Source organism: Triplophysa dalaica, chromosome 13 (assembly GCF_015846415.1).
Source record: "Triplophysa dalaica isolate WHDGS20190420 chromosome 13, ASM1584641v1, whole genome shotgun sequence".
In the NCBI taxonomy this organism is placed as follows: Eukaryota; Metazoa; Chordata; class Actinopteri; order Cypriniformes; family Nemacheilidae; genus Triplophysa; species Triplophysa dalaica.
The window spans coordinates 22,297,589-22,315,048 of NC_079554.1; the positions used below are offsets into that span (position 1 = coordinate 22,297,589).

Sequence of the window (17,460 nt, forward strand, 5' to 3'; positions counted from 1 at the left end):
ACACACACAAACAAACACAGGAACATACACGCACGCACGCACACACAAACACACACATGCAAACACACGTACAAACACACACAAATACACACACGCAAACACTCACATACTTACAAACACCCACACAACAAACACATGCAAGCACGCAAAAACACACACACACACACAAGCACGCGCATACTCACACACATGCAAACACACACGCAAAAAACACACACACACGCAAACACACAAACACATGCACAAACGCGCTCACACACGCAAACACAAAGTGCTCTGTTTCAATTAATCTCTACATTCAGACGCTGAACTCTGTCCTGCATTCAGAAGCAGATGAACATTCATCATTCAACAATTCTTTACTTTCCTCCACAAACACAAAACATCTCAAATCCCCACCGGACGTTTCTGTAATTCATCTAAACAACTACAGCAGGCCGGAAGATTACAGCAGACTCCATCTTTCATTCATTCATTCTCTGGCACAGCAGCTTTACATTCACTGAGGAAAAACAAGAGGTGTGTTCAAGCACTTGCGCATGTGTTTCCAGGGTGTTAGCATGTAAACGTGCGGTTGTTAGGCTACTTTGGCATTTCTACAGTAGGTGGAAATTAATCAAAACAATTCAACCATGAAGTTTTCATGATATTTTGGTCCAGTGAAAATCTTAAATCACTAAAACCCAGATCCACCAGTATACTTTCTACTGTAAACTGTAGTAAAACTGTAGTGTTTTTCTTTCTTAATATCTTTGAATACTACGGTATTATTTCAATTCATTATAAACAATACTACAGAATACCATAGTACGCTTTCCTGTCCTTCCCAAACTTCACATGTGACCCTGGTCAACAAAACCAATTATAAAAAATTTGGAAATAGAGATTTATACATAGGCTGAATAAATCAGCTTTCTATAGACGTATGGTCTGTTAGGATAGGACAACATGTGACTGAGCTACAGCTATTTTCTACGTTGTTTTGGAGATGTTAGCGAGTCTATAATAAGATCGGTCCCAAACATGAACCCTGCACGATCTTATCTTATGAGTTATGTCTTATAAACTCACTGTCATTTAATTTCATGTCATTTAGTTGTATAGCTTTTATAAAATTTGCATCACATAATTTGCTTTACTAGGATCATTTCTGTAATTTCAAGTATTTTCTTAGAATTTTGTCAGAAGAATTTTTCCTGAACATTTTCGCCCTGATCTTCAAGATGACCAACCAACTTGCCTCGATAAGCTAAACAACCCCGATAAAACGAACGGCCCGCAGGACTGAAATCTCTTGAGCGAGACGTTTGGTTCATGTCCAGGCTTCAGTCTTCCCCGTCGTCTCTCTGGTTAACGTCAACATAATGAACTCCTCCATCCCTTCTGCAGGACGGCACAATGAAAGATTTACTGCGCTCAGAGAAACCGCATGAAACGCTCTCCCCCCGCCGGACGATAAATATGACTCACATTTGCACATTTTTCCAATGTATCTTATTGAATTCAGGGTGCAGACATGCGGACGCTGTAGCTGGACCATCCGTCTTCTTGAAGGCATGAGAATGTGATAAACGTGAGCCAGTTGTGCAATGAGAATCATTATTAAAGCAAACAGGTTGTGAAAGAATAGTTCTGCTTTCGTGACTGTGTAACGGAGGCAAGCTAGTGAAGTGCTGTGCAGTATGTAAACCTCACTCCCCGGGGTCAAGGACGCTCTAGCGACAGACACTAGAGACTGCGGTCTATAGCCTCCTCGCTAGAGCGCCCGACTCCCATGCTGGCCCGTCCTGATTCGAGGCCCGCTTAGCGTTCCGGTTACAACTGTACATGACATTATTTCATTTCCAGAGCCCAGCATCCGAAACGACTCCCGTCTACTTTAAACAAAAGTAAATAGAGTTTATCAGCAGCGCATGTTGAGGTCTTTATCATCTTTGGCATCTATTCTTAACGTCATTCCATCTGAAAGACATTTCTTCTTCCAGAGACAGACAGTAAGCTGATGTTTTGCAGCACAAACCTGCGGCCGTATTTCACACTAATGCGTCCTGACGTCTCTATCCACCGCGGTGACATATTGGGTGGAGGAATAAAAGGGTGGAACTAACACACAACACCTGTTTCTTCTCAACATCCTCCATTATGAGAAGTGAACGCACGCTGACAGCTGCGCGGACTGATGGACGGAGACAGCCAGAGAACCGCCTGTAATATTTCACATGTGACTTTCGACGGCGTCACGCGCTATCCAGTTCTTCAGTCTAGCACTCACATCCTCTAGAAGACTAACAAAAGAGACGCTTTCAGTTACTGAAGACAAAGAGCCTGTGACGGCGCCAATGTGATATACTACTGCCCATCATGAACACCAGGACCCTTCAAAGACAACTACACCTGGTGCAGACCACAAAAGAGTCCACTGAAATTAAACATTTCCATTCACACATGATAAAATACAGAACAATTCATATTAAGTTGATTTAATGAAACATATGGAGATGTAAATGAATGTAGATTGAAGATGTAAAATAATCTGCATTTTAAGTACATCTGATGGGTTCATATTTAGTTCTCCAATAATAAGAAGTCTTTTGATTGACAGACTTGACAAATCTGATCTCAGTTTGACAGATCGGTGACATCTCCTCTCAAACACATTTGTCAGTTGTCGGATTCTTTTCTCAAGTCAAGAGACGCAGATGAGATTTAGTCAAATTTCCATTTGCTCTCCATTCAATCTCACTGTCGTCTAGGAGGAAAAACTGAGATATCTATGAGATCTCATCTGTAATTTTAATTTCTCATGAGTATGACGCAAGTCTGGTGTATGATTTTATTCATTATTCCACATAATTTCTCTGGTGTTATGAGTTTAGCTGCCAAATGAACTGAAATCTAAACCTCTGTCTCCAAAAGAAAACTGTGACTAATCACTTATTTCCTTCTTTTCTTTGCTATTTAGTTCTCTGTGTTTTACTTGCGTTCGTAACTCAATCTGGAGCAGTGAACAGCTACTAAAAGCAGGTCAGACCTGCTTCCAATGACCCGAGACCACTTGAAGATCATCTGGATGCTGACAAAATCAAACACTTGAGGTCAATTAATTTTATTTCCAAAAAAGTTAATTTAATAAACTGGTAAAGATTTAGGTTTCAAATGGAAATTTGATTTCAAAACACAAAAACACAGTGGTCTAAATATCTTAATTATTTTATAATAATGGGAACTATTTTGTAATATTGTATTAATTATAATTGATTCATACTTCTACTAATAATAATGTATTAATACAAATAATACTGTGTTAATAATTATGTATTTCTATTAATAATAATAATTTATTACTACAAATAATAATGTATTAAAAACAATAAGAATACTATAATAATAATGTATTATTAATAATTTTTGCACAGGCAAGCACATTTTATTCTATAACTGATGCATTGAGAATCCATTTGGCACAATTTGGCAGATTAATGCAAGTGGAATCCAGCTGTTAGAACAGAAGATTAGAGAAATGATGTTAAACTACAGCAGCGTTCTGACGTCCCCAAACATAACATGAGCGTTCACACGCTGACGGATCTTGCTAACACAACACTAATGTAATTTCTCTCACGTCCAAACTGTGAAGCAGCACACACAGCTGTCACGTAAAGAGTCGTTCACTTGACAAACCTGACTGACCATCATGTCTCTTCAACAAAACAAAAACAAAAGATTCTGTCATCACTTATTCACCCTCAACTAAAGTTGTGCAAAAGAAGATATTTTGAGAAATGTCTCAGTGGTTTTCTTTACGTACAATGGAGTTCAATGTTAGCGTTCACTTAACCTTATCTTCAGTTTTGTCTGTCTGAGACTGCTTTCACAGCTTCTTATCATGAAGGCCAGAGTTAGCAGAACAACATCTGCTTTCCATACCGGCTTTTTATTCCTTTTGGATGTTGCCGATCAGGGACACACACGCTGTGCGAGCGGAAAGAGGAATCCAGCCAGTCCCCGACCTGACAGGTCCAACAAAAAGTGACACAAGAGTTTTAATCCAGATATTAGATTCCAGGCTCTTGTCGTTGGCTGCCAGCGTTTAGTCACTAAAATAATCCAACAGCACAAGTGACATTTTATTTTATAGCGCTTTACCATTTGTGTGACAGTAGGCTGTCATTGATAAACTGGCACCATCTTGTGGATGAGTGACATTGTGGGTGAAACAAAAATATTTCAGTCCAGTCAAATAGAAAAAAGGCTGAATTTAGGGTGATAAAGACATTTTGGCTTTACATTGTGGCATGTTTTTATAACTGTAATTCATCTAAAAAAGTATGGATTATTGTTATGGATTATTACTTATGGATTAGTCATTTTACGTATGCAGCAAACATTTACGGTAGATAAAGAAATACTACAGTATGCATTGTTTTAGGACATTACAGTAATGAGAACTGGGAAGCACATGTCATGAATATTTGCTGATACTTAAAATCATAACACAACAGATTTCGTTTTCTTCCATCATAACATATTATTTCTTTGGGTTTTGGTGTGGATGGTGATCTGCATCTTTATTCTTTATTGAGATTTACATTTATGTGTGAACTAAGACGAAGGTTGTGACACAAATCCTGACCATATCTTTTGACCTCTGTTTGAAAGTACATAAACAAACGGATTTTAGAAAAAAAAAGATTTCCCTGTTTCTCCATTGGAAACACAGCCTTTCAACATCTACCTTCACATTTCTCAATGTCCTGAAATCACTGATAAAGTATTAAAGCAAACAGCTTCACAGCTCTGATCCTGCCAGCAAATAAGAACCAAAGAACAGGAACTCCTGAAGTTCTTCCCAGACACAATATATCTCTCTGAACGGACGCTTCAACATCAAGTGTAAAACATTCACAATCTGGGTCAGCCGCCTGTCAAACAGCAACATATCAGACAGCAAATAAGAACAGAGACGAGAAATACAGCGGCACACAAGATTTACAACTCTTCCAGTCCTTCAGGATTTTTAGAAATTGAAACGCTGCTTCATAAAGATGAGATACATCAATGATCCATTTCTTTGATGAAATTATGATGATTATTAATACTTCAAAATGAATGTTTTATTCACATTACAAGAATAATAGTTATCATTTTTGAGGTTTTGGGTGAAATATGAACATGAAGGTTTTCCAAAGATCTAAATCAATGTAAATTCATTCTTATGCCTCCTTGAATCTTAAGAAACATTTTCGTTCACGGGACGGTGGGGGGTGTTGAACTGCAACAGTTTCTTCTGATGGGAAGAGTAAACACACAGAAACAGAGAAAGAGAGGGGGAGAGAGAGAGAGAGAGAGAGAGAGAGAGAGAGAGAGAGAGAGAGAGAGAGAGAGAGAGGGAGGAAGAAAACAGAGAGAGAGAGAAAGACGTAAAGAGAGAGATAGAGACAGAAGGAGAGAGAGCTAGAGAGAGACAGAGAGAGAGAGGTAGAGAGAGACAGAGAGAGACAGAGAGAGAGAGAGAGAGAGAGAGAGAGAGATAGAGACAGAAGGAGAGAGAGCTAGAGAGAGAGAGAGAGAGAGAGGTAGAGAGAGACAGAGAGAGACAGAGAGAGACAGAGAGAGACAGAGAGAGACAGAGAGAGAGAGAGAGAGAGAGAGAGAGACCGGTGACTGCGCAGACACATGCTGTCCTTCTGCATAACAATACTGCTCACCGCATCCATCTGCACCAATGCAACTCAACACAATGATCTCATGCGTATCTGAGCACGCGAATACACAACACAGCTCCAGCGCGAAACAACTCAAGAAAACCCACAAAAAAGATCACATGGTGGAAACATCATAAAGTTGTGCTCTAAGCACGCCAAACAAGTTTTATTTTCACCGCGACGCAGCGGATAACCGCGGTGTGAAACAGTTCACGAGCGCGCTGATTTACACACGCATGCGTCATCGTGAGCGATACGTCATAAAGGATTAAAAGATACAAAGTAACCGAGGCGCGCCGAATGTATCTTACCTGAGTGCGAGAGTGTGAACGCGTCCCGGGAGCGAGCCTGCGGCGTGCGTTTAGCGTCTGCGCTTCAGATAATGTGAGATCATGGGATAGATGTGTGGGGTAGGTGGGCAGGAACTACAGGAAGTGAGGGGCAGATCCCGACAAGACCTGCGCAGATCAGCCGGACACTGCATACTACCATGCTACTCCTACTATTTGTCTAGTATGGAATATGGATACTACATTCATTCCATGTTTAAAGCAGGAATTATTCAACACTTCGTGTACACTACACTGCAGAAGTACACTACACTGCAGTCAAATGCTGGTGAAGTATAGTTATAATGTACATTTTATTTGTTCGTTAAAAGATTAATTTGCAGCGTGTATATAATACACACCGTTATACATTCACATCACTACATTAATTACTCTTTATTCAGAACATCTATAGCATAACAGTACAAAATGTTTCTGTCTATTAATTTGATTTTGATGTCCTATAACCACAATAAGATGATATTTCAAATGTATTATGAAGAGAGTGAGGAGTGTTTCTTCTTACCGCAAATGCGTTCCTGGTATATAAGTTTTTGAACACTTACTCACTCACTCACTCCACATTTGAGAAAAATGACAAACTCATCAACACTGTGGAATGCCACAAAAGCAACTATGAGGATTATGTTTCAACAGAAAAATCGAAACAATAAAATAAAACTTGTTATACGTTAGCATCTTCAGTGTATTTATTAGTCACATTTTCACTAGAATTTGCCTGTTCTGTCACGCCACTTCTTGGATCTTTAAAAAAAATATTAATGGAGTTCCCATCAATTATGAGCTCTTATTGGCTGCTCCTATTCCTTTACTTAGTCAAAGTCCTCCATTTCAAAGATATTTTTGTCTATGAAATTAATTTCATATATTTATATTTAATAATTTATTATTGAAGAACTTTTTATTTAAGCGTGTTTGACAATGTTTGACCTGTAGTGTAACTGATTTATTAGAGACATTTTTGCTTGGACCCTACAACTGTACCTGCCTTGATATGCCATTTCATTGATTTGATAAAATAAAGATTATTTCATAATTTATTCATCACTCATGTCATGTCATAAACCTATGTGAGTTTCTCTCTTCTGCAGAACACAAAAGAAGATATTTTGAAGAATGTTGATCATCAAACAACACTGAAACCTATTGACACAAAACCACAGAGACATTTCTTGGGTTTCTGCAGTCCAACTTTATAAAGGCAAAATAGTTAAGTTTGTGCTTCATAAACTCAAAAGCCATTCTCAGAGTGAACATGTCTGTTTAATCATTGCAAATTGATGAAACAAACATCACAACCTTGATACGATCTCTGTTACAAACGTTATAAAATCCAGCGGATAGAATTTTAATATCGATAAAAGATAGAAAAATATGAAGAAACTATAAACATCACTTGAACTCTGCCTCATACAACAGCTGGTGAATTTTTAACTTCACAGCGCTTTTCTTAGCGTAAGGCAGCCGTCTCAGGTACGGCAACAGGCTGAACAAAAACATCTCGTCTTCCAAGTCCTCCGTCCCCTCCATCGGCCACTTGCGCTTGCGTCCTGGTCCCTGCGAGCCGGACGCCGTGTAATGAGACGATCCGTCCAGCATCCCATGATCTCCCTCAAAGTCCTGCAGGACGAAGGACGAGTTTTCGTCCGTCGTCCTTTCCTCCTCTTTGTCTTCATCTTCTCGGTCTTCCTCGTGCTCATCCGCCGCCAGCGATCTGGACTGAATGAAAGGCGTTAAGAAGGACATCTGCCAACTGTACTTCCAGCTGCGGTGGGACGTGCCTGACGCTCGCCTGCGCTGCTCTGCACGTTTGTCTTTGATGAACATGTCCCGCAGACTCTTCCATCTCCTGCGGCAGTCCTCCTCTGTACAGAGAAACGACAACAGATGGTTAAGATCTGCATGACATTCACTGACATGCTTTCTGAAACGGTTTACAGAAATCCATCTGAAAATCAAAAACACAATTGGTGAAGATAAAAAAAACCTTAAAAACAAAATGCTGGGTCGCCGGAGAATAAAATCCAATGAATCCAATAGACACAATTCACAATATCATCAACAACGGAGTAAGAAAATTGGGATGTTCTGTTCTTACAGTGAAGTTTTCTTCTCCATTTCATAAAAATTCAATGATAGACATATCTTATGGACAATTATATCAATCATTAATATTAAATCATACCTATATGATTATTTAAAACTACAAAGCAATTACCAAAACAGTTGTTAATGTATTTAAGTAAACTTTAAATAAAATGTGTTCATTTGTATACAATAATATATAAATAAAGAGATGCATGTCTGTCTATGTACAATTTTTAGACCATAATACAAAAGTTTATATTGCATAACTGAATTTGTTGTGTGACCTCACTTATGTAACCTATCACCTATCTTTGACATCACGAGCTCACTAACAGTGCAATCAAATCACACTTACTATCATCATAGTTGGGTGACTTGGGTCTGTAAATAAAGTTTGGATACACAAAGTGTCAAATCTATCAGATCAACATCTAATGTAGCTTTAATGTCTAAACTATGTTCACCTTATTCAATTCATAAGTGGAGAAATACGAACGACATTGAAACTCGTTGAATATGGACAGATGTTAGCCTTCTCTGCAACAGGCTAACAGCAAACAGCTAGCACTTCTGTGAGTGACAAACAAGTTTGGAAAGCTCGTCTCGTACCTGGTATTTCAACCTGTAAGCTCACGGCTCGCCATGCTTTGGCTTTTCTAGCAGAGTCTTTATATGAATTTAATGTAGAATTGTACAACTCTGGATAGTCGGACACCGCCGCTATTAACCGCTCCTCCATTGTTACTAGCATCGGGCTGCAAACTGTAACAGCTAACCTGACACGAGCGCATGCGCGGTTTCTCCAGTAGAGGGCGCGCGGCGGCTCAGAAACGACAATCCATGTCTTCTAAAAGCGCTCAAATCATTTGTTCAATAGAAATGACTCCGTTTAAAATCATTTATTTGAACAGCTTTTCAGTCACAGAAACAATTGCAAAAATATTTTTAGGAAAACGTTGTAAAATATATGTAAAAAGAAAGATGACATATTTGACTGATAATACAACAACGATGGATTATGTTCTATATGCAACTCCATGATTGCTTACTGATAGTAATATTAAATAATGTTTATTATAGTAGGCCTAACTGTAGTTGTGTAAAGGTTAATTTAACCTTCCTATATTTAATAAAAAATTACTACAGTCAGTTAATTCAGGAAAATTGAATTAACATTCATAAAATTATACAACTACAGTTAGGACTACTATAATAAACATATTTATTTAATATAATTATCAGTATTAAATATTAAGCAATCTTATCAATATTAAACTCATTATCACACAATAAACAATTTCCACAAGGCTGCATTTTAATAATATTCCATTGTCATTGAATCTATTCATGAAAAGTTTTTTGTAATAAATACATTCTTAAATAGGCTAGTTGTGATCAAAATTTGAAGTAATATTTTCTTGAAGCAGTTACACAGCTCTCGTGTTTTTATCATTCATTAGTTTCTCTCTCTGAAAATGTCTCTTTATGTCTCTGTTGTTCCTTGAAGTCCTCCGTGGATCCATATGGTTTGCTCACAATCTGAGACAAATGAACTCTCTCCACATTCTGCCCGGTGCTCGTGGAGACAATCTCTCCTCCTGTTTTATTCTGTACAAGAAGAATCCACAAAACAAAAATTTTAACTGTATAAATGATGTAAACATGTAATACAAAAATCAGTTTTCATTTGTTTTAAACATAGAATAACTCGAAGTTGATACCTGATGATGTCTGTGATGTTGATCAATGGCATACTGGTATTTAGCAGCATTCAGTCCCAGTAAAGCAGCCATTTTCTCTCCAAAGAAATCACAAACTGCAGAGAAATGAAAACCGGTCCGATAACTAATTAAATGAAGTTTCAAAATACCTACCGCAAAACAAAAATGATCTCATAATTTACTCATACTCATGCCATTCCAGATGTATAGTATTCTTAAAAATATGTAATTTATTACCTAATTAATAGATATTATTCTACAGGACTCCAAAAGCACATGCATTCATCCTTGAAGTCATCCAAATGACTCCAGGGGGTAAATAAATGCCTTTATGGATGAAATGAACATGTTTTTTTACACTGAAAATGACCAGAAAGTATTCATTTTTCATTGAACTTCTCCTTTGACATGCATGCAAAACACAACATTGGCATAAAAGCGTTCACTCTTACTTCTCAGTGACATCTTCAAAACATGTGTCCCCCAAAACCGAGAACGTTCCTTCAATGACCAGTTTCCCTAAAAAGTATCATATCCATTATATAAAAACTTAAGTAATGAAACAACTGTAATGTCAATGACAAACATCCGTCATGACTTCTGACCTGAGAAACCCAGAATGTTTGATAAAGCTCATCTTCATCCTCCTCTTCTTCACTCTCGGTCAGAATCTCTCCACTAGAGAAATAAAGAACCTTCTTCTGCCGGGCTTTGATGTCATAGTCCGACAGCTCCTGATCACCAGACGTTTGATTCATAAAGATAATCTCAATACTCTTATTAACACAAAACTTTTGTCTTCCTCTCTGCTTAAAGTCAAAGGTGAGCACAAGGAAAGACACTGTCACAAAAGCCTTTGTGTGTGTTTACAAAGGGCAGGTGCTTAAACACACGTCACACATCTGAAGAGAGTAAAGAAAGACTGCTGGATAGTCCTAAACCATACAATGATTCGAAAATATCTAAAACTTCATTAAAATGTATACATGGTATTGCATCAGATAGAAAAGTATGATAGCAAGCATCATTTATATCAATGTTATCATCCAGCAAGTACAAATTGTCCACTTGCTTAAAAGTGATCATTGATGTAGTGTGGAGAGAGATTTACTCTAAAGCTTAACAGAAATGTTTCAATCACTAACCAGAAAGAAGATCAACATTAGCAATGCCATAACAATGACTACAAACACACCTGATTATATAGTGTGTGTTCCAATTTATACTATATACAAGAAAAGGCAATGCAAACAGTGTTGACAAGCGTTTTAATCAGAAAAATGTAAATGTGACAGTAAACTACAGATTAAGGTCATAGCGTGTGAGTATATTTCATATACACATCCATACAGCCGTGATAAGAGGAAAAAACGAATGAATTAAAAAAAAAAATCCTGGAGTGCCATTTTAGACAGCTGAATAAAGTCTTGCTGTCTACAGAAGTGTGAGAAATAAATATGCAGAATCCTCCGTCAAGTGTCCGAGCTAAGATATACAGATTTACAAAACTACACAATGTAAAATATAATGTGTATATTTAATACGTTATTTCAAAACAAACAGATGTAGTGTCTGAATTACAGCAGGGGCTGAAATCACCAATGACGAGCATTAACTGTTATAAAATGTTGTAAATCTAATAGAATTTTATCATTCAAGCATTTACATTCAGCATCATTACTTTTGTCTCTGTTCTTCTTTACTGTCGTCTCTAACGTGAAAATAATGAACGACTATTATTAAGTCTATACGACAAAAAACTTCTTAAGTATTTACAGCACAACCATCATAACAATCCTTCAATGTTCCAAGAAAAAGATTTGAAATATATACACAAAAAAAAGCTGATTTGATAATATTTTATAAGTTGGTGTTTCACTAAACATTACCAGGTGTCAAACACTGACGTGTTCTGTGCATCTCAGGAGTCTGATCTTGGATTATTCTCATGAGCTCCTCCAAACACAATAATCTTATTTCCTATGCCACCATATTATAATACAATTACATAGTATTTTCAAAAGAGAATGACATGATGCATTATCTGTTGCTGTATTTTGATAAAAACTACTTGAATTCTACGTGTGAATGTCTATAAGGTTGTCCGGCTCACAAAAAGTCAACAGAAGAATCATTTTCATTGGCGTCTCACAGGACTTTCCAGGAAATGTCTTTGTTAGATTCAACATGTAACGACATTTGTTTATCTTTGTTTGGTTCGGATCATAATAGTTTTAATATTGGCTTTCAATGCCATCAAACGTTGCTTTATGGACATCTCTACAAAAATGACATTAACGTAGTTCATTTACACTTATGGTAATAAACAAAAAACCTAAATATGATCTGTATTATGCCACAGAAAGTGTAAATCAATTAATTCAGGATTATCGCGATCTGATTAGTGATTACTTTTATTGAACAGAGACTAACTATATATTTATATTTTTATGGATTTAAGTAGAATTACGCTAGGACAGAGTAACTGTACTGACGATTATTGTAAATACAAAGGGATCAGACTTCCCTCGACATCTCTTATACATGCACGTGTTGAAGTTTAGGAGATCACACAGCCCGTGTCTTTCTGTGGTTTGACATCCGGCTCTTTCACTGGTTTTATCTCCTCATCATGTTTGGCTTTAGCCTGGAAGTGAAAATCAAACAATATAAGGGTCAAAATGATGGTTGAGCCATGTGTAAATGTATACAATTCTTTAAGCATCAATGGTTTATAAAGTGCGGGATAAAAATGGGCACTACAGATGCAGTACACATACAATAATAATGTATTGATAGACTTGCTTTGACTTATTAATTTGAACCAAGCTGTTAGTAGAATTGATTTAGTTGCATTATCTAATACATAGGGATGTAAGGATTCACTCAGCTCGCGATACTGATCTCACGATACGATTCATTCACGTTTTATTTTTACAAAAGGAGTTGAGACTAATTCGAAAATAACAACTGTCCTTTTATTATTTCACAAAGTTGCACATTTCTTTGTAAAATAAAAATATATTTTATTCCAAATAACAAAACTAAATTGCAATTTTAAAACAAATTCTAAATCAAATAAAAAAAAAACGGAATAATACAAAACTCTCTTTAACATTTCTTGGATTTTTATATATTTCAGAAATATCAGCATATCCATGTTTTCCAAGTTTGAAATAAAAACAGCAGCGGCCCCTGCTGTTCGAAACATGTACTGCGATTCAAATAAAAACTCGTTACATCCCTAAATATAATAGCTACAATAATTCAACATCCCACAATACTATAGTTTTAAAATCTCTTTCAATCAAATCTGTGGGAACTTCTGCATGAATCTAAATCTTATACGTGAAGGAAAATGTTTGACCTTGTCGTCTTTAGGTCCTTTGGTGAGGTCAAAGGTGGCGTAGACTTCAGGTGTACACTGAGCGCTCAGTGCCGGGAGTTCAAATGGAGTCGGTTCAGCCAAACCATAACTGGCCTTTAACTCCAGAGCCGGAGCTTCTGCGGGAACTTTATGAAAGTAACTGTAAGAGAAGTGAGAACCAAACAGACTGTGTTTTATCAGTCCTGTTAAAAACAACCGGCTGATGATGTGTTAAGAGCGGATATAAACGGTGTCACAGCTCAACTTTAATAGCAGTCTATGGGTCATTATCACTAAATAAACCCTGATTGTGATTTTTGGGCCTGATGTTTGTTGACTCACATGAAGCCGTTTTCTCTCTGGCATTTCTCCAGGGTGTTTTTGATCAGAGCTCCCAGCTTCAGGAAGAAAAGCTGCTCTGAGGGTTTGGCTGTGCTGCCTGGACCCTTCGTCTGACGGTATTCCTTACACAACGCTTCTGCTCGGGAATAATCTGCCGGCAAGTCAATACGAAGACATCATTTCACTCAGAAAGCTTTTCAAATCTCAACTCAGAAAATGTTGCGGACAGGAACTCCGTTGAAGCAGCATTACTCAAACATTTTACAACAATAACCTTCACAATAATATCCGACAAAACATAATGTTTGTGTGAAGCGTTGCGTACATTTCTCAGCCTCCTGCAGGGATCGGATGGCCTCTCCACATTTATCAGCAGCCAGAAGAGTCTGTCCATGATAGCAGTGCGCCTGTAAACAACATCAACAAACACTTTAGAAACATATTTCATGCATTTATTTCCTAACATTAGAGGGACATTAAAGGAACCTCAACTAGACTCACATAGGCCATGTAGAAATCCTGTTTGAGCTGCAGGTATTTCCTCCATTTAGCGCTGCACTCAGGATCCAGCGTGTTCAAAGTGTGATCTGACAACAACGCCGAACACACAATCCATCAGTAACAAAGACAGACAAATGTGCTTTTTTTATGTATTGTTGCATGACAGCGCTCTGGAATACTTTAAACAATTGGGACAAACAATTATTTACAGATAAAATACATTTTCAAATCACTCTCACAAAGAACATGTTTACTAGACTTTTATTATAATAAAATGGTGACATTTACATTTATGCATTTGGCAAACGCTTTTATCCAAAGCGACTTACATTGCTTTATCCTATACATTTAACATAGGTATTTGCAATCCCCTGGGATCGAACCCACAACCTGTTAACGCAATGATCTTACCACTGAGCTACAGGAAAGCTGGTGACGAGAGAATAGCTTTATAACCCAAATTATAACATTTATGGACGATAGTTTGAGGCTCTTTCTACTTAAACAGTAAATAACATACACAAATGGGCATCAAACTTTGTTAATAAGTGGGGTTCTGAATCAGAGCCGTTGAGAGAGTTGCGACAACAGAAGTTCAACATTTCCACGCGTCACGTGATTCATGGAAGTAATGAATAAAAAATGAAAGAAATAAAGCATTTAATGTCGTCTTGCGTATTTTAATGGGTTAAAGTTCGTCACAATGGGTCTGTCATGTGTTACTAACTTCCGGGAACTATTGAGAGCCTCCATTGCTGTAAAAACATTGACGCAACTCTCTCTCTCTCTCTCTCTCTCTCTCAACGGCTCTGTTCTGAATAACCCTTTAAATGACCAACACGCAGAGAAATGAAATAAAGCAGCAGAAAGAGAGTGGCGATAAACTCACCCGCCTTTTGGTAGAAGTTAGCGGTCTCGTAGGCCAGCGCTGCTATGAGAGCGGCGTTGTGCTTCAGCTCGATGGCTCTGGCTATAGTCACTGAAAACACAGAGACACATGAACACACATACAGTGAACACGCGTGTCATCGCTGCTGCTGATGATGCTGCTGATGTGTTTTTACCCTCCTGTGCTTCTGCTTGACTCTGAATGATGTACGTGTCAATGACTCTGGCCTCCAGATCCCGACCCTTCTCTGCTGGAGTGATGAGACGAGGAATATGAGACTCCTGAGAACAATCCAAGAGTGTGAGCGTTAAAGCGCAAGACATTTCTGGAGGAGAGCGCGTTTGTCTAAACTTTTATATGTGACAAAAGTATGTGTGGCCAGTGACATGAGGTTGAGGCTGCATTGAAAATCTGTAATTTTTGTGTTCAGGACAATTGGTTTTGTTATTAGGTGAAACTGTCAATGGGACAGAAAATCTCTGTAATGGACATCTTGTGGCTCACGGCTTTGATAAAACATGTGGATCTCCCATAAAAGGAAAGGATTTAATAAAGGTCTCACCTTAAGGGTTTTAAATGTACCGGCGGCGATTTTCAAACTCCTGTGAACTTCTTTGGCCTCATCCTCTGTGACGCTACAATACAAAGAGTTGATTACGACGACAAAAGAAACATCAGAAGGGTGAAGTGTGTGATAGTTCACAATATTTCCTGCGAGACGCTGATGGAACTTACTTCTCTTTTCCAGACAGTCGTGAGGCGAACTTGGTGTACCAGATGGCCACATTAAAGGCCATGGACACCAACTCAAACACTGCGTCCTGCTGGGCACTGACGGAGAAAATCTCTTTAATAGACGCGATATAAAACACACACTACAGTACAGAAAATCTCCATGAATACACACGTGTTCATTTAGAATCTCTCTACCTCACGTGTAATTATGGAATATTCTCTCTGAATTACCTGCCGATGTTTCCCTGTAAAGTGTCCGTCCATTTGAAGTTGTGAATGAAGCGAAGTTTGCTCTCTTGTGTGGTGCCGTCCAGTGGCAGAATAAAGCCTGCACGCATTTTGCAAAAGGGAAACGGCAAAGATTTGATACTAACAACAAAGCAACACGTGCTTCTAAGCAATCATGAAAACATTCAACAACACAGTTTGGTCGAGGTGTAAACTAGTCTGGTGTTCTGTGATCGAACGGAGAAGCAGAAGCAATACGAACCCTGTAAGAGAGAGAAATAATCGTCACTGACTTTCTTCATAATCTCTGGGGTGCACGTGGAGTCTGTGAACGTGTCGATCAGTCTCACCCGAGCTGTTCTCAAGTCACTGAAAACACACATTCAACATTATTTACGGTGAGTCATGTCATGTCAAACCTGCATGAGTTTCTTTCTTCTGCAGAAGACAAAAGAAGATATAATAAAGAACACCGAGTCCCAAACAACACTGAGCTCCATTGTCTTGCTTTGTATGAACACAAAACCACAAAGACATTTCTCTAAATATCTTCTTTTGGGTTCCACTGAAGAAAGAGTCACGTGAAACTGATGAGTGAATAAATGATGAGATTAGAAATTTAAACTCACTTGCAGATCTTATTGGCAGACGGGCTGGACGCCACCCCATACAGATTGAAGGATGCGGGCGCTGTGGCTTTTAAAGGGTTTCTGTGGAACCAGTGAGTCATGATGAAACACACCTGGACAAATAGAAAGATTATTAATAACGTCTTCAGTGTTGTCACTCTTTGTGTAGGAATGTTATTTTCTCATACTGCTCATTGACATCTCTCACCCTGAGATGCTTTTATTAAAGGACTTCACATCCTAGCTGACCTCTTATTAAGACATCCATTTGAAAAACATTTTTATTCAATAAAAGTCTAGTTTTCTCATGAAAGAAATTATTACGTTGGTACATTTTTATTTGTGTCAACAAAATCATTTTAAACATTTAAGCTAACGCATTTAGATGAAAATATTTTTATTTTATTAGAATAATCATTACAGTGCCTCAGAACTACTGACTGGTGATGTATATGAATGTGAATATAAAGGCTTTGCTCGGCCTTGTTTGTCATCAGCTCTATGACTTAAAAACAGACATTCACCCGAAACACATGTTGTTAAAACCCATGTTTGGTAACATGTCATATTCTACATGGAAATAAACAATGATCTAACGCGTCTTGTGTCCCACATATGATAAAACACCGATATAAACAATTGGACAAGAGAATCGTTCAACAACAGTAAACGAGTAAAGAAACCACACACACGAACGACTGAAAGACAAACATAAAACACTTGTTTTAAATTAAACCTGTGAGTGTTTATATCAGAAATAAATCACCTGTCTGATGTTTGTTTGTTTATATATCGGCGAGACTTCACTGATGTGGACGAGGAAACGCCAAAACGATGAGCGCTCTTCCGGTATGACGGCGTGTGGTGACGTCATCAACACACCCGATTACTCGTACACCGCCCCA

General features: G+C 37.9%; 4 protein-coding genes across 4 annotated transcripts in view; all 4 read right to left on the reverse strand.

The window, feature by feature from the left end:
* Positions 1-6,144, reverse strand: part of disp1 (dispatched homolog 1 (Drosophila)) — a 37,048-nt gene extending 30,904 nt beyond the window's left edge. Inside the window, exon 1 of the mRNA XM_056765244.1 lies at positions 6,017-6,144. The gene's annotated coding sequence lies outside the window, so the exon portion shown is untranslated. The remainder of the gene's footprint in view (positions 1-6,016) is intronic.
* A 1,089-nt stretch (positions 6,145-7,233) lies between these two features.
* On the reverse strand, positions 7,234-8,897 carry LOC130434873 (uncharacterized). The gene is made up of 2 exons (XM_056765245.1): positions 8,753-8,897; positions 7,234-7,920 (listed from the first exon to the last, which is right to left on the reverse strand). Exons 1-2 carry the CDS (start codon positions 8,892-8,894, stop codon positions 7,448-7,450), a joined length of 615 nt encoding a protein of 204 aa, XP_056621223.1. The 5' UTR covers positions 8,895-8,897; the 3' UTR covers positions 7,234-7,447.
* A 571-nt stretch (positions 8,898-9,468) lies between these two features.
* Positions 9,469-10,890, reverse strand: LOC130434916 (protein FAM177B). Its single transcript, XM_056765310.1, has 4 exons — positions 10,470-10,890; positions 10,317-10,383; positions 9,865-9,959; positions 9,469-9,751 (listed from the first exon to the last, which is right to left on the reverse strand). The coding sequence occupies exons 1-4, from the start codon at positions 10,620-10,622 to the stop codon at positions 9,593-9,595; spliced, it is 474 nt and encodes a 157-aa protein (XP_056621288.1). The 5' UTR covers positions 10,623-10,890; the 3' UTR covers positions 9,469-9,592.
* Positions 10,891-11,115: 225 nt separating this feature from the next.
* brox (BRO1 domain and CAAX motif containing) lies at positions 11,116-17,406 on the reverse strand. Its single transcript, XM_056765309.1, has 13 exons — positions 17,322-17,406; positions 16,556-16,668; positions 16,189-16,295; positions 15,930-16,026; positions 15,699-15,794; positions 15,526-15,598; positions 15,139-15,244; positions 14,964-15,053; positions 14,075-14,160; positions 13,899-13,980; positions 13,574-13,724; positions 13,232-13,391; positions 11,116-12,511 (listed from the first exon to the last, which is right to left on the reverse strand). Exons 2-13 carry the CDS (start codon positions 16,654-16,656, stop codon positions 12,425-12,427), a joined length of 1,236 nt encoding a protein of 411 aa, XP_056621287.1. The 5' UTR covers positions 16,657-16,668; positions 17,322-17,406; the 3' UTR covers positions 11,116-12,424.
* Between the last annotated feature and the right edge of the window lie 54 nt (positions 17,407-17,460).

Bases quoted from the DNA above. Each gene is read 5' to 3' on its own strand.
- LOC130434873 (XM_056765245.1), bottom strand. From the start codon at position 8,894: ATGCTAGTAACAATGGAGGAGCGGTTAATAGCGGCGGTGTCCGACTAT. The intron at 7,921-8,752 runs GTACGAGACGAG...TTCTCTGTACAG, and splicing joins CTTACAGGTTGAAATACCAG to AGGAGGACTGCCGCAGGAGA.
- LOC130434916 (XM_056765310.1), bottom strand. From the start codon at position 10,622: ATGAATCAAACGTCTGGTGATCAGGAGCTGTCGGACTATGACATCAAA. The intron at 9,960-10,316 runs GTAAGAGTGAAC...ATTTCTCTGCAG, and splicing joins TTTGAAGATGTCACTGAGAA to TTTGTGATTTCTTTGGAGAG. The intron at 9,752-9,864 runs GTATCAACTTCG...CTTCTTGTACAG, and splicing joins AACATCACAGACATCATCAG to AATAAAACAGGAGGAGAGAT.
- brox (XM_056765309.1), bottom strand. From the start codon at position 16,656: ATGACTCACTGGTTCCACAGAAACCCTTTAAAAGCCACAGCGCCCGCA. The intron at 15,599-15,698 runs GTAAGTTCCATC...TTTGTATTGTAG, and splicing joins CGACTGTCTGGAAAAGAGAA to CGTCACAGAGGATGAGGCCA. The intron at 13,392-13,573 runs GTGAGTCAACAA...CTTCTCTTACAG, and splicing joins CAGAGAGAAAACGGCTTCAT to TTACTTTCATAAAGTTCCCG.